The following is a 16,679-nucleotide window of genomic DNA, read 5'->3' on the forward strand; positions in this document are numbered from 1 at the left end:
AGTGTTCGTAATCGTTTGTGATAGAGGAACAACCGGCGGTGGCGTGGTGCGGGAGTGCGGCAGCGACGGTGGAGGTGAAGGAAAAGTTGAGTAGAGTTTTTAGGGTTAGAGTGAAAGAGAAGGAATAGAGTGAGCCTGTGAAGGAAACAGTGAGTGAATATGAGAAGTTCTCAGTTCAGTTCTTACTTTTGTTTTCAATTTAATTTATTTTTTTTAAAAAAACTTGTCCTTCACTCTTGCCGTGTCCCTTCCGTGTCCTAGCCGTGTCCGCGCGTCCGAAAAAATATTAAAATATTGGACACTTCATTTGGCATGTCGGACACGGATTTTTGCGTGTCCGTCGCGTGTCCATGTCCGACACGTGTCCGACACGGGACACGTCTGTCAGTTGGCGTGTCCGTGTATAAACAACAATTCTAGTAAAATTGATAAACAAAAAAACAGGAGTCAAAATTTAACACATTAATTTGTTAATATCAATCATAAAAAAATTCAAATTTGTCTAAGATAAATTAGAAAGTTAAATATTTAAACAAAGTTAGAGTAGAATGTTGAATTGTATCGAAGTCAAATGGTCGAATATCTTATAAGATCTGACTCAGACATAGAGCTGAATTATATAATCAGTATCAGATATAGAGTCGGAATTCTTTTCTATTGAATTTAAATCAAAATCACTTTATTGAATCAAATCGGTCAAAGATCAAATTGGGGCTAAATTTTGATCACTAGTGTGCAACCTCTCATTATGATAATGCGCTAGACACAACATGACACGACAGGTCACGTACGTAGCCGTCACGGGGCTGTGCCTACCTTAGTTGAACCCCACAAATCTCATTGACCATCTTGTGTAGCCCCCTTTGACTCTAACGAGAGAGCGAGACAATTGACGCATCCCGGAGGCCGCATAGAAGACCTCTCCCGGCTCTCCGGCCTCCTTCATCCTCTCCACGGTCACGGCCAAAACTGCCAATTTGGCCGCATCAAAAGACCCTCACAACACACAAGAACATGATTCATCTCTCCAAAAAACTTGTAGATCAAAATTTTAACACCCCAAAATCAATCAAAATTCCAAATTTCCACCCTTAAGTTCCTTTCCAAATCGGTATTCCTATTAGGCTTCTATGTATAGATGATGAAAATGATGATGAAATCTAAGCCCCCGATCCTTCCCCTAACGAATGACCCATCAAAATCATATCTTGCTTCTTCTACGTCTTCCATGTTTGTTCATCAAACAACTAATTATGAACTACCCAATTCCCATATTCTAATTTCTCCTATTGATGATGATCACTATTCTTTGGAAAAGAAACCCCTTCTTTCCAGGTCTTTTAGCTTCACAGATAAACCCACTAATACCACCCAGCAACAGCGCAGACGTCGTTGTACTAGTGATGATAATCTACTTCCTGGCGGCAATGGGGGTGAAAAAGATTCGTCACTTGCTATCAGTGTTGAGCATGCTGCTGCTGAAACTTATTTGATCACCAGTCTCAGTTTTAAGCTTCTGGGTTATTTAGGGTACTTTTGATATCCCTTTTTCTTTTTTGCTGTTTTATAATTTTTGGGAATTGTTGATTTAATTTGACAGTATTATGGTTTTTTCATGTTGGAGTTAGTTGATGCATTTGATCGACAATGTCAATTACTGTAATGCTTGATTGATGTTGAAAATCAAAATGAATTTAGACAGTTGAAAATTGAAATGAATGGAGGAGAATTCATGTGGACGACTACTGTAGTGATCCATCGGTTCTCATAGCCGGCCCAATTTTTTTGGGATTTAGGCTTTGGCATTATTCTTGTTTCTTGATCGATCTTGAGCTCTTTACAATTTACATGCTAGGTGTTATTTGTATTCTAACTTAGAGAGGGAAAATTGAGTGGGACAGAAGGAGTAAATGATGCTTAGAAACTTCAATGTATGTCCATTCAATTGTTTAATATTATGATCACTATTTCAGTTGAATATGATGCTTAGACACTTCAATTTGCCTCCTCCCACAAGGCAAGTAATCGAAATCTTTATATTCATTCTTCTTGTTTCAGTTTCTTGTACCGAAATTTATGTAAGATGTGTTATAAAGCTGTAAGGGGAACACGAAATGTGTAGACTTGTATTTGTATTTGAAGAGGTAAGAAAGTGGATTACCATTGGCCTACTCTGGATGTACCCTAGTTGTTTTTGGGAGCTTGATTCCTTCTTTGTTGGGTAGTTGTATGGGATGGAAAACAAAGATTTCTTCTGTATTGATTTATTAGAATCGAAACTGAGGTGAACATTGAGCAAACTCTTATCTATAAATTTTGTCCTCATTTTCTCATTTTCTTTCATGCGCTCCATTTCATTAAGATCATATGGATTTCCAGTTCTTGCTAGTAATATTTTTGTTTTAAGTGTAGAAGTTTCTTTCATTCAGAAGTAGTATAATTTGCTAAATGGATACCTTTGTTCTTTTCGTCTCTTGCGACTTTGACCGTAAAGTTCCCACTTTGCGTGGGTTGTAAGCTTAGTTTTGTGAAATTCTTATCTCTTGTTGCATCCCAAAGTGCTTTCTGCGGTTGAAATAATATTTAGCAGTTTGATGGGATCTAGATCAGGTGGTAGCTTTTGTAGACCTTGCATTTGTCCCTTATTCATAAGTTCTCATGTTGCAAACCTGAGTTGCCTTTGTGGACATAAAAGAATTCTTCATATAGGATGCTGATAGCTTCTAAGGATTGATGAAATTTATGCTGTGTTCTAATCCCATTGACATTAGAAATTTCCCTTCAGTTTCAAAGATATCTGAGCTTTGCAAAGTGCAATGCTGAAAATGTAGGCAAGGTTGGGGTTTATGGGAAATGAGCATCCAGAAGATTTTCTAGGAGGTTTTTTGTCTGACATTATTTATTCTTTGAAAATTTATGATCTTATGTGCGCCCCTGTAGTTTTTTTTGAAATACAAGTCTCTTTAGAGACCAAGCTTGATAGCTATCCATCCAACATCGGATACTTGAAAGCATGAAAGAGAAGCTCAACACAAAAAAAGTCCAACTTCTGTTCATTGGGATGGGGGTATTTAGCGATGCAATGCATAAGTCTAACATAGTTTGGACTTTTGTAAGATCCTTTGTGACTTGTAATACTTTCTCGGTGGGTTTACATTACTGTATCTGAAACACATTATTGTAAATAGAGTTACATTGCTGTTGTTTTTGTTCTTTGAATAAGAGGTGTTGGATGAAGAAATATATATTTTTTTAGAGAATACAAACATTGGGGCGCTGAAGGCTTTTCTCTCTGTTTGCAAATTAACCTGAGATTTGATTCATAACAGTATTTTCTGGTATTCCACGTCTTATTTCTAATTTATTCAGGGTAGGCTACAGATGGATCATAAGATTTTTAGCTCTTGGTTGTTATGCCATTTTACTAATGCCTGGTTTTGTTCAAGGTTTGTGAATTGAAGCTCGAGTATATTTTTTCTATTTCTTGAATTCTGTTGGATTTGTAACTCTGGTTTCTATCCTTCTACAGTTGGATATAATTACTTCTTTTCCAGTCATATCCGCAGAGGTATAGTCTATGGTGATCAACCTAGAAACAGGTATGTAAAAAGTCAAGATTGTTGAATTGTTTTTTCGTACCTTATTTATTTCCTTTGATCTTTGATTGTTGAATTGAAGCTAATTTCGGTTTTTGGCAGCCTTGATCTATACTTGCCCAAGAATAGCGATGGGCCGAAGCCAGTTGTTGCATTTGTCACTGGTGGAGCCTGGATAATTGGGTGAGCTGTCAGAAGTTTTTGTTTGCCTGTTTTTTTTGCATGAGTTATAGATGGTCGGTCTTTGCTGGCTTTGTATGTTTTTTGCCTTGTTCATAAATACTTTACTTGCTTCATAGATACCTATTAATTCCTTAGTAGTGTGAAATTGGAACAGTCCTAATTGTCATTTACATCTTTAATCTGGTTTAGAAGTAATTTGCAGTGTTGTAACTGTTGAATACTAACTAGGATGCTAATGGGGATGGAGGAGCGCTGAGCTGCTAAGGTTACTCGGATAATTGTACATGAAGCCAATCTTGGGTGTGAAGGAAACAACATACCATTGTTTTTCACAATAAAAAATCCAAACAAAATTTTGACTTGTAATTACTACTCAAAGCACTTGTGGCTCAATGGATAGAGCATCTACATCAGAAGGTTTGGGGTTCGACCCCTATCGGGTGCAGGTATCAGTGGGGGGTTTTCTTGACTGCGCGCATCTCTCTTTACTCCCTCCTTGAGGATACCGGGTATGGTTTGTCTGTCTCTTTCAGGAAAAAAACCCCCCACCAAGACCCTGCCTTGTATGGGATACTGGGATTGTTCTTTATTTTTTTTGGCAAGGGCCAATCGAAAGCAACTTTTTTTATTATCACATGGTAAGCTTGTGTACATACCCTACCTAGGTGGAAGCCGCTAAATGACAATAGGGTAAATGAGTAATGGAACTCTTAAGGTCTCAACAATCAATTTTGAAGCATCGAATCTAAATCTGAAGTCCAAATATAATCCAATTGAGTTTAAAATTAAACTGTATTATAGACTGTGTTGTTGTTCATGTTATCAAATTTTGCAGTGTTGTCTCAGATTGTTTTGAAGCATTTTATTGCTTTTGGTGCAGTTATAAAGCATGGGGTTCTCTCCTTGGTCAACAATTATCTGATAGAGACATTATGGTTGCATGTATAGATTACAGGTGAGTAATGTAACCTTGCAAGTATTATGAACCTTAAATTGCTGCTGCTTGTAATGGTTGGGACCTGCCACATTTTGTTGGTGTTTCTTCATTTAAATGGAATTTCCAATTATATCTTTTTCCAAGTTTGCTTTCTATTAATCCATTGATGTAGACATATATGCATTGCTTCCTAAAAAGACTTCAATATCAAGATGATGTCTTTTTTTTCTGGCAAAAATGCAATCAGAAATTTTCCTCAAGGTACAATGAGAGATATGATAGAAGATGCTTCCCGTGGAATTTCATTTGTCTGCAAAAATATTGAGGAATATGGAGGCGATCCCAGCAGGTATCAAGGTTTACACATTTCATAATGTTAAACTGCAAACATATCATTGACCTCATTATCATCATCGTTATACCCAGTGTATCCCAAAGAAACATGTCATTTACCTAAGAAGGAGAATACCCCAACTGTTCGAAATTCTCCTATTTATTTTATCAATGTGATTACTTAAAATTTTTTTTTTCTCTTTGTAGGATATATCTAATGGGACAGTCAGCTGGTGCACACATATCTGCTTGCACTCTTATTGAACAAGCTATCAAAGAGGCTGGTGGTGAGGGAGAAAGTGTTTCTTGGAGCGTCTCGCAAATTAAAGCATATTTTGGATTATCAGGAGGGTATGTGTTTCATTGCTGCCTCTTAAGGTGTTTTAGTTTCTTTCTAGTGCAAACTTTTCGTCCTCTTTTTGCTTATTTTGAACACATTTGATCATTAATTTTGCTTTTAAACACCATATCAGGTATAATTTGTTAAACCTTGTTGATCATTTCCACAATAGGGGTTTATACCGTTCCATTTTTCTGAGGTAAGACCCTTATCTATGCTTACAATTTGATGCAATTTGTTACGTTGCTACTTGCATGAAGCTTATACAACTTCTGATTTAGTATTATGGGAGGGGAGCAGTCATTGCGGAACTACTCGCCTGAAATCGTGGTGCAAGATCCAAATGTTAGAAGTGCTGTGTCTCTACTACCTCCTATGATTCTTTTCCATGGTACTGCTGATTATTCCATTCCGTCAGATGACAGGTTTCTCTTTCTCTCTCTCTCTCTCTATCTCTATGTGTGTGTGTGTACATGTATCCTTGTCCGATGCGTTGGTATTTCCTTAAATGATTTTACTACTTGACGAGCGCTAGAAGTAGTTGGAGGCGTTATATTCGTGTGTCAGACTTTTGATAGTCCCCTTTCATTAACCTCTTTGGCCCTATGTAGTGTTGCCTATTTATTTCCTTTCTTTTTTTCTTTCTCCTTACGACCGTATCCTATCCCAGCTTGTTTTGTATTTGCAGTTTTGCCTTTTTATCTTGATGCTTTCATCTCATGTTGCAGGACTCTTTCTACCTGGGGTTCTTATTTGACTGCGTGCATTTCTCCTGCCCTCTCCCTCAAGTGGGTACGGGTATGATTTGTCCGCTACCTCTCCCCCTGGTCCCCGATTTTGTGCGGGATTGACCATGACCATTTTACTAGTTGACTCCGTATGGTTTTTTCTCTGTTTGCGTACATGTAAGTTTTTTGCATAGCCGCTAATAAACTAAACTTGTCTTCTATCAGTGTGAAATTTGCTGACACACTTCGAGGCCTTGGTGTAGAAGCTCGAGCGACATTGTACGAAGGGAAGACTCATACTGATGTTTTTCTCCAGGTAAATGCAATTATTGATCACGTCCTTCAGTTCTTTTGACTGTCAGCTCTTGGTCTTTCGTTTCTCATATGCAAGAGCGAGATCAAAAGGTCAAAAGTGAACTATAAATTTGAAAAGGTATTATGTGAGAAATAGAGCAAGGGTCTTGATATAATGGAGAGAATAGTAGCAACCAGAGAAAATCTAAGACCTTAATCGTATATCTTGAGAGTTTGACAGTTTATAAACCAGATTGATACAAAGATAATTTAGGCCGTCCCAATACAATTTATACTTGAGAACAAAATATTAATGTAAATACCTTCTAATTTTCACCATGCTGCGTTGCTTGCCGCAAGCTAACAACATTAGTTGTATGGGGATACCATGGGTAAATAACATGTTATTTTTTGAAAGGATTGTCTGACGAGTCGTTATTCTGTATGAAGTTGGCTAGTTTCATGTAGTGGTGTTCATTCAAATCATTGGATCAATTTCGGGTCAGGTGTTTCAATTCAGTTTAAAATCGGATCTTGTGTCTGCATTGATTTTTACATTATTTCAAATTCATTTTTAAAGTCGGGTTAAGTCGGATTCGATTCCAAGGTAAGGTATATATCGGGTCATCGGGTCTGCACCTCTAGTTTCATGTATATAACTTGCTCCTTAGATATCAATATCCTAATTGATGTATTCTACTGATTAGGATCCAATGAGAGGTGGTAATGATTCAATGTTTGAAGATTTAGTTGCTATAATTCATGCCGATGATGAAGATGGACAAGCGAAGGATGCAATGGCACCTCAAAGAAAACGTATGGTGCCTGAAATTATGCTGAAATTAGCTCGTGCTGTTAGTCCTTTCTAAGTTTAGTATATTTTTAAGGAATTTGTCTAGTTTTTAGAGGAAAGAAGACGACATATTATTTCCGCTGTTCTACAGCAGCGACATTGTATTTGTACATACATATACATATCGGTATTTTAATTATAAATAGGTCCCAACTTCCAACTTTGTATTTTTGGATCTCACCATTGCAAATGATGTAATGTCAAAAACAGTTTTCTTTGAGATATGGAAAATCTGCCCCAGCCCCCATTCATATTTCACACATTCAATACTAAATGTCTCAATTTCGTCCATAAATAACACAATGCATATTTTAGTTTCCAAAAGTTAAAACAATTTAAAAATAAATCACAAAAAAAGTTGACATGATGAATTCCTAAATAAAATCAAAATATGACTTCAAAAAGAATCTCGATGTATATAATATTTCATTCACAAGATTACTAAGGCTATAAACTTGTGCGTGTCAATAGCTCCTCAGTCAGAGTAAAACAGAAATGCAAGAATCCGATGCCTAGTGACTTCCTTTGACGTATCCCAAAGACGGTATAATGCTTGACGAGAAAGTCAATGGTGATTCTGCGGAGCTATAAAGGGGACTAACCAGTGTTCCTCATCCCAGCCGCAATTCCATTTATGGTAATGAGCAGTGCATCTCTAAGTTTATGATTATCATCATCGCGTCTCAACCTCTTAAGAATTTCCACCTGCAACATATTAATTGGATTAAGATAAGGAAGCCTACTTTCGATCAGTTTCTTCAAGGTCTTGTTACCCTCCAATGGCTTTGCATGCCCACTGACCACCAGCACATACATCTCGGTATTCATTAACTCCTTTCTTAACTGTGCACCGAGTTCTCTCCTACACTCGGATACAAGCTCATCATTATAAAGCTTGGCTATTGGTACATCAGCCTTGCCCAAAACCATTTCTATAAGATCAATGGTGCTTTGGAAAAATGGCCATTCCTGATACATTGCGCGTAAATCATCTGCATGACCCTTTTGACAAGCACTTTTCAAGCCGGCTCCTACACCAAGCCAAGCAGGAAGAACAAATCTTGTTTGTGTCCAAGCAAAAACCCAAGGTATTGCACGAAGATGCCCAATTGCTGTTGAGCACTTTCTTCTTGTGGGTCGGCTTCCAATGTTAAGGTGCCCAAGTTCAGCTTGAGGAGTAGCTTCATGGAAGTACGACAAGAATTCAGGGTTTTCGTACACTGTACTGCGGTAATTCTCGCAACTAACCTTTGAAATTTCCTCCATAACATCACGCCACTTTTTTTCTCTGGGCGGAAGAGGTGGCCGCATTGTTGCAAGTAGCACAGCTGTGGTATAAATCTCCAGTTGCCGAACTGCAATTTGTGGCCGTCCGAATTTTGTTTGTACCATTTCTCCTTGCTCAGTGGACCTTAGCGTACCCTGTGAGTTTCAAGAAGGACGCATGACAAGACTATCAGGCTATCCATATTTGACATTTAGTAGGTGTTCAGTTTGGTAGAAAACCATTGAGAACCCTCCCCCCCTCTCTCTCTTCTGAAAAGCTAAAAGAAAATGTTTCTTGAAGACCACGCATCAGCTTTCATTGAGTAGGAGAAAATCAGCTAAATACAAAGGCACGAGTCCAAGAAAATACATACCATGACAGAACCCGGAGGCTGTGACTGAATGGCGAGATAAGTTGGACCACCACCCCTACCAATACTTCCTCCACGGCCATGGAAAAGAGTAACTTTGATATTATACTCGTTACATGCAGCCACCACATCCTCTTGGGCTTTGTAGAGCTCCCATGCAGCTGTAAAGCGCCCAGCATCCTTGCCAGAGTCGGAATATCCAACCATAACCTGTCATACAAGTTCCAAATTTTCAGTTGGACCTTTAAGGCCTATTTGGTTGTCGGTTATGAATGATGGGAATGGTAGTAGAAAGTTTGTGTAATTCTGGTAGAAAAATCTCTTGACAAAGTTAATTGTTATGCTTGTTCTACTTCAGTCATTTCATTTTCTTCACAAAAAACAATTCTTATGCATTACCATTTGGTGAGGTGGTATTAGATGGTAATGAAAAATTATAAACAAAAAATTATCGAAGTTCCATCACTATGAGAAAGACACCATACACTTTCATGAAAATTTACGCTACATATCATTACCATTTAGCACCAACAACCAAACGGACTGTTAAGAGTATTGCATGATTAGTTTTGGACAATGCATACCTCCTGGTGTCCATTGTGATTCTTTATGATGTGCTCCCGATACCAATCAATTGACAGTAACTTCCTGATAACTGATCCAGCTCCTCTCAAATCTTTTACAGTTTCAAATAACGGAACCACCCGTAACCTATTCCAACAAATAACGCATTTACTTCCTGAGAATACAGAGCTAACTAACAACAAAAAGCATCCAGCTTTCCTCAAATAGTCACATTTTAGTATGTAATTACCACCCCACCCCCCTCCGCACAAAAAAAAAAAGAAATCATAATTGGCCTTTTCTCAAGCATTACCCATATTCTGATCAAAATATTAAACTGCTGCTCAACAGAAATAAAACCTCATCAATTTTAGCAGGATAATTTAAACTAGATTCAGTGGATCAAAACTTACGTTCCACCAATGCTGGGCCTGCATAGCCCCCCACTGATAGCAAGTCGGGCATCTTTCTGTAAAAGCTCAACTGCAAGTACATCACTCGCCTAAAACATAATAAATCAAAAGGATTTCATTATCCATATACTTGAAAGTAGCAAGTTTTTTTTTTTTGGCTGTTTCAAAGATAAATGGATCACCAAAATAAGGATCGCTAAATGCTCATACATTGGATGCCACTGATATCACATAGGCTCCAAATGAATCACTCCCAAGCTCAGCAGCAACACGGAATGTGTCCAAGACTTCTTTCACATCAGGAGACACCTAAAGATTAGAAAGAGTATAAGCTTAACAAAAAAATTTAAATGAAGCAATATAAGATAAACCACTGGGGCAATATACAGAAACAGAACAAACAAAACAGACATCTGAGCAATCATAAAAATGGCTCAGCTTTCTTTATTGTTCTTTTTGGAACCGCTAAATTAAGATTATAAGTTATCAAGATCTATGGCCTCTAGCTATATTAATTTAGCACATCTGTGTTCTTATTAAAAGTTGACCAAAATGCTATCAAAATTAAAGGAATACATCTTTATAGCAAAACAACAAATTAAATTATGGCACCTTTATGCTATGTGGAACTAGAGGCCTCTTTCCTTTCAACTCTCTAGTAAGAAACTCCAGTCTTTTTTCTTCATCCCACTCACTGTATGAACCCATGTCCAAGAAATTTGTAATTGCATCCAGTGCTTCAGAATGTCGACCAGATTCCTAGAGGATGCACTTGAGAAACGTTATTACCGTAAGTAGGCGGGACTCTAAAGTTGAAGCTTCGGAATTTTACCTGACGGAGATCTAGTTTCATCAGCACCATGCCAAATGTACAAACTCTACGTATCAAATCTGCTAGTCTTCCGTCAGCTAGCACTCCAGAGCCACATGATTGCTGCAACATTGACATTTAGCGCATGAACTTGTAGACAGTACAAAATGAGCACCAAGACACGAAATAACCACTGCAAGTGGGTGAATGAAGTTGCACTGATTACCAGAGAATCATAGCATAAAAGTAAGGGTTCTAAAAGTTGTTGAGATGTTTCATAATAATCAGCAGGATCTGCCTCACAAGGAAGCTCTTCTAACAGATTTTCCAGGTGCTTCTGGGTCCTCATAAGCTAGGTTTCAACAATAGTACACATACAGCTTCATTAAAAAACAAGAAAGGTGAAGTTTTAAACAGGGATACAGGATAGAACGGGAAATTCCAGGATACCTTGTCCTTCACATTTCCGAGAACAGCCCTGTAAGGGGCAATTCCAGGATGATGTGGCTGACTTGGCTCCAGAAGTTTCTGAAAACTTGATCTTCCAATAGTGGACTCTGCAAATAGCTTTCTTTGAGCCACCAATTGACCTGAAGGACTGCCAGGGATTCCTGTTGACTGAGTGCCTGGCTTGATGGAAATTTTCGCACTATCCTGAAAATTTTAACACTATAATTTAGAATTTTTTAATGGAAAACATTAGAATTCACAAGTACAACAATAATGTTAGAAGGTATCTCAAATGCATAAACATGGAAAATAGCTACATTATATAAAACAACATTTTTCCAAAAGCATTATGTACCTGTCGATTCAATGGCATGTAATCAGTGCCAGGAAGCTCCAGTTTGGGATGCTGAGAATCCCCATTATTGCAGTCTACATAATCATTCCAAAACAATTATAATGGAAATTTTATTCCTCCTTCACTATTCATGCAAGGATGGATCACAAGATGGAAAGAAGAAGCAACTCAGACATACACAACAATAAAAAAAGAAAGCAACTTCTTTTTCATCAATGCTAATGGAGATAAATTAATTAAAACACAAAAGAGAAATTTTCTGGGAAACCTCTACAAGATTGTTATGCAAATCCCTCTCAATATATAGCATCATGACAATCGAAGAAGATGAATGGGAATAGCAAGTCCCTGAATACTGAAAACTGATACTCGTGAGAATAAGTCTGGAAATATGATAAATGTTTTAGGCAGCGTCGCAGAGATAAACACAATGAATGAACTACACAAAATCTAACAGTTAGTTTATCTGCTCTTTCTGTATTTAAATTTGAACGGCAAACCACATTATAAAAAAATAACTTCTCTACCTGTGTAAGAAGGGAGATCAACTCCAGTGGGTAGTTTGGACTGAAACTTGGCTGGACTCCTCTGCATAGGTGGATTCCGGCTTTCAAACTTATCCTTTGTTTCTTTTTCTGCCAAAAAATTAAAAAGCAGAAAATCAATACGCTGATGAAAGTACTACTCAAAATATGTAACTCAAGTAGCAAACTGCAAACCCAAAGCCTGATGAAAGCACTATACAAATTTGTATCTGAAATCGAACTCATATTAAAAAGTTGACTAAAATCAACCGTAGGTTTAAAAACCTCAATAGAAAGCAATTTATGTGATATGTAAGTATCCCAACAACCAACTTCTCAGATGGCAAATAAAACCAAAATTTTCAGCTTTTCATTCCATGATAGAATTATCAATTTTATAACTTCATTGTGCATAGGTTAACATGCATATTATGTTCAGATCTGTTCAAGACTTCTAGCACCTGTATGAACAAAGTAAGGAATAGATTGTCAAACCAGACCTTGTTTTAGAATCTCATGTGTAAGTTTTAGTAATTCATCACTGCAACGACTCATGGAAAGCTCAAATCTAAGACTATCAACTTCACGGATGAGAAGGTCTACAGCCATCCATCTGGACAATAGAGACACATCTCTTGTGACCTGGAATCAATTAAATCATTATAATTAGTACATAACCTTCAAAGGAGATGGCGTCTATTGTACAAAAAAACATGGACACGAACTTTACATATGTTTGTAAGGGAAGTATACATTAAGGTAGCAGATCAGCTCACAATATCGTTCAGTGGAAGAGAGCTAGACTATGAAGATAAAAGCATACTAAAAGGGAAAATGAGGATTGCCAACAATGGAAGAGATTAAATCAATGGGAGTCTCGCATGTTCAGCAGTGTTGTATATCAGCTAGTGGTTCCTATCACTAAATACATACATCCAGCTTCACCATAAATTGGTAACCAGAAGTACCCAACTAACTAGAGAATATAAAATGCTATGTAACCCAGAATATTTTTTCCTACTACAATATATATTAAGAAAGAGTAAACTTACTTTGGAAGTCACATTAGGATTCCCATCACGATCACCTCCCATCCACGATCCAAACTTTATAGGGGTACTAGTCAAGGGAAGTGCCTCACCAGTGTGCTAGAAGAACATTGCCATAGAGGGTAATACGCGTCAGAAAACTGTGAGACAATTTCAACGATGGAAAGTTGCAGAAAATTCAAATAGGAACCAACCTTCTTCAAAGCATTACTGACACGGCGCAAATAATGAGGAACAGCTCTCCATAGTGATTGCTCAACAATATGTAAACCTGCAAAAGATGTTGTGAAAATGAGAATGGGCAATCTCTAAATGTGTGTATGTATATATATATATATATATAGGTCAAGCAAAGTTACCTGCCCTAGCTTCATCTACTGGAGTAGGTTTATGCCTTCTAAGCTCATCTGTTTGCCAAACTGAGGTTATCTCCCGTACCTGAAGAGAGAACAAGAATTCACTAAGTAATTTATATGTAGCAACAAGTAAACCTTGCTAAGATCATGCTGGAAGACATTACCAGATCTTCAATCAACATCTCTCTATCTTCAGGAGAGAGGTCGGGTCTGTCATTGTACTCTAAAAGATGCTGCACACATTTAGGATTGCAAGACTCATTAAAAACTCAGAGATAAACAACAGCATTGAACTTACTACCAACACATCGGATCACCTGAAGAACTTACAGCGATTCGAATATGTTTATATTGTAAGGTGCGCCTATTAATCTGAGTGGGGTGGGCAGTCAGAACAATTTCTACCTCCTACAATTGCAGAGCCCCAATAAATTGTCAGGAAATTACATCCCTAAAAGAAATAGCTGGAAAAGAGACACTTGTGCAAAAAATCATCAAATATCATATAATTCAATACTTCATATTACTGCCGATAACCTACCTGCTGACAAACATGATTATAAAGGTCCTCTGGAGTTACACCTTCCTGAATCAGTTTACCAAAGATATCATCACATGATTTTGACAATTGTGGAACACTTTTCTGTTTACGTAACCTGCATTTTGGCAAGCTTACGTAAAGTTGAGTACAGAAAGAGTACCGTGGGCTTAACAAGAAAGTTAACATTCACATTACTTAAAGAGGAGATGATTCAACAACTGCAAAAATTATATCACAGATAATATCATAAAATATGATAATAGTTATAACCTTCCAAACAAGTATGTTCTAGTTTAGTGAAAACCACCAAGATAATCCTCAAAACAAAATTTAATTTCCATGGCAAGCTAGAAAAATTTATCCTCTTCAGCACGACAAGCATCACCAGTCTCTAAAAGAAAATCATACCTATGATGAGCTTCAGCAATTCCCATCAAATTTAGGTAATGACTGAGTGCTCGACCAATCATTACAGCTTCCTCTAAATCCATTTTTGACAACTCAGATATAAGCTGCTTCTCAAGCAATCCAGCTGTGTCCTCGATTCCCGAACTTCTCATGTTACATGCACTCTACAAACAATCAAAGCCCAACATGAGTGTACATTAAACAAAACAATCATTTTTGACATACCAATGGCTTGTAAGCTGTAACTCAAAAAAAACAGATAGAGTCGATCTCTTAAATCCAAGTCCTAGAAATGTTCCTAACATGGGTGTCTTAAGTTATTCAAGAAGTCATTCAGGCAAATAGTAAAGCCCTTCAGTTTCATCGTTTCATTAACCTTTTTTCTGCTTTCTGGTTAGAGTATATGCCACAGCAACCTATAAAAGCTGCTTCTCACAAGGAAGTCAAAAGTATCCTCCATCCTCCCATTTCTCGTGTTACGAGCACTTTGCAACTAGAACAATTAAGAGTTGAAGACCCAACTTGAAGTTATTCAATAGCAATTAGTTTATTCCTAAATATACGAAAGCTCCTTAAGTTACATGATCCATTAAAAAGGAAAACTATTTAATTATGATCTCCATATTCCATCTGTATAATGTCTATTCTTAATATAGTAAGTCCAGACACAACGTTCACTGTTCGACCAAAATTGCACTCAAGTCAACTTGGCTAGACATTTTAGTCAATAGTCCATAGTCATAACTCATAAGGACATAAATGATTACATTCCAAATTACATGGTGTTTTCGGGTGTCATTTGTCATTAGACTCATGGTACTATTACTCTAACATAAGTGACTAAACTATTCATATCTACCTCTAAATGAGATGATATAACTATTTCAATCATATTTATATCTTGGAAAGATTGGGTTATTGGGTCAATGTGCTGCGTATATGTCAATCAAAGTATCCAATTTCAATAAAATTTAGAATCAGGTGGGACAAATTTATGGGTCTACACTCTACAGTAAAAGTGAAGTTTGTTGATCCAAACAAACAAAGACAAAAGGGGATTGTGGTCCCTTTGATAGGTCTCCAAGTTATCAACCTATGTAGACTTAGGTGCATGGGAACAACAACATTTACAACATACTCCATGGGAGATGTTAATATATACCCTAAAACATAACGTTTCAGGCTTGATCTCTCACCATGATAACAAACCCAATCGGATATTACCGCTTAAAATATGACAGCAACGTGCCATTACCCCAATACTATAATAAGAAATTTAACAGATTCGTTACTTTTTTTCCTACCCAAATTATGGCTGAAATTCAACTTGCAAGTTGCAATGAAGATCAATTTGTGAAGTAAATTGATACTAAATTCATCTTTATCAAAAAACAGAAAAATATAGTAACTTATAAAGATTACTATAAAAATGAAGAAAACCCAATAATCAGGATTTTGCAAAACAGCATTGATTTAAGAATCGAAAGATTCCAAAAATTCAGATACACCGGTAGCAGAATAGTTGAGCAATTTACGTAAAAATGAATAAAGCAATAAATTAAATTAACAGGAATAAAAATAGTACCTCAGCAAGAATTCTAATACGTTCAAGTTCATGAACAAAAGCAGACCCAACTTCTCTAAAAAGAACATCATAAAAAAGACTACGAAGAAGCCTACAATCATCTTCAAAACTCTGGAAAGAAATCTCTTCAGCAATATCATCAATAGTATCCATTTTTTAAAAAATAAAATCAAAATATGAAAAACAAATGAGAAATTAAAATTGAAAAGAGAGAAAAGATCACGGGTAGTGTGATGAATGAATGAATGAATGAATGAATGAAGAAACGAGTATTGAGGGAAAGGAGGAAGCAAAAATAGAGTTAAAGTCAGAATCAGACGAAACGTAGGGTCATCATCTCTAATTTGTTATGCACTGCGAAAAAACCGTTGGAACTTGTACATGTGTCCATTTGTGCAACATTTGGATCTTCCTTTTTAATAAAAGAGAAAAATAAGAAATTCATAAGGCAAAAGTATCTAATATTTGCCTTATAGTGAGACCGTCTCATACAAGAATTTATAAAAGAACATTGTGGATAGTATCTGAACCAAACCATAATTTAAGTATTTAATTTGATTTACGGTTTAAATGATTTGAGATCTAGTTTAACTTTTTTTTGAAATTTATGATTTTTCTATTTGATCTTGAATTTTTATTTTTTAGACCAGATCAAGTCGAAAACTTTTTTAAAATATAATATGAAATGAAATGTTCAGTCTTAATATTTCATGCCCAACTTT

At 36.7% G+C, this 16,679-nt stretch overlaps 2 protein-coding genes across 3 annotated transcripts; one reads left to right on the plus strand and one right to left on the minus strand.

The window, feature by feature from the left end:
* The first annotated feature begins 640 nt into the window (after nt 1–640).
* On the plus strand, nt 641–7,522 carry LOC130821050 (isoprenylcysteine alpha-carbonyl methylesterase ICME-like). Of its 2 annotated transcripts, XR_009045287.1 has the most exons (12): nt 641–1,530; nt 3,370–3,446; nt 3,530–3,599; nt 3,699–3,779; nt 4,660–4,734; nt 4,964–5,065; nt 5,257–5,400; nt 5,523–5,588; nt 5,671–5,814; nt 6,118–6,187; nt 6,343–6,433; nt 7,119–7,256. XR_009045287.1 is itself a non-coding variant. In XM_057686650.1 (11 exons), exons 1-11 carry the CDS (start codon nt 1,139–1,141, stop codon nt 7,278–7,280), a joined length of 1,404 nt encoding a protein of 467 aa, XP_057542633.1. In that variant the 5' UTR covers nt 644–1,138; the 3' UTR covers nt 7,281–7,522. The 2 variants fall into 2 exon arrangements, 1 of the variants encoding a protein (XP_057542633.1); XM_057686650.1 differs by lacking the exon at nt 6,118–6,187 and having other exon boundaries at nt 644–1,530; nt 7,119–7,522.
* An 88-nt stretch (nt 7,523–7,610) lies between these two features.
* LOC130821049 (phosphoenolpyruvate carboxylase 4) lies at nt 7,611–16,312 on the minus strand. Its single transcript, XM_057686649.1, has 20 exons — nt 15,958–16,312; nt 14,373–14,536; nt 13,965–14,079; nt 13,754–13,831; nt 13,588–13,656; nt 13,427–13,505; nt 13,262–13,338; nt 13,071–13,166; nt 12,519–12,660; nt 12,022–12,129; nt 11,495–11,568; nt 11,140–11,343; nt 10,916–11,041; nt 10,711–10,812; nt 10,491–10,637; nt 10,089–10,187; nt 9,879–9,967; nt 9,486–9,612; nt 8,905–9,111; nt 7,611–8,686 (listed from the first exon to the last, which is right to left on the minus strand). The coding sequence occupies exons 1-20, from the start codon at nt 16,108–16,110 to the stop codon at nt 7,862–7,864; spliced, it is 3,081 nt and encodes a 1,026-aa protein (XP_057542632.1). The 5' UTR covers nt 16,111–16,312; the 3' UTR covers nt 7,611–7,861.
* Nucleotides 16,313–16,679: the final 367 nt, after the last annotated feature.

Source organism: Amaranthus tricolor, chromosome 8 (genome assembly GCF_026212465.1).
Source record: "Amaranthus tricolor cultivar Red isolate AtriRed21 chromosome 8, ASM2621246v1, whole genome shotgun sequence".
In the NCBI taxonomy this organism is placed as follows: domain Eukaryota; kingdom Viridiplantae; phylum Streptophyta; class Magnoliopsida; order Caryophyllales; family Amaranthaceae; genus Amaranthus; species Amaranthus tricolor.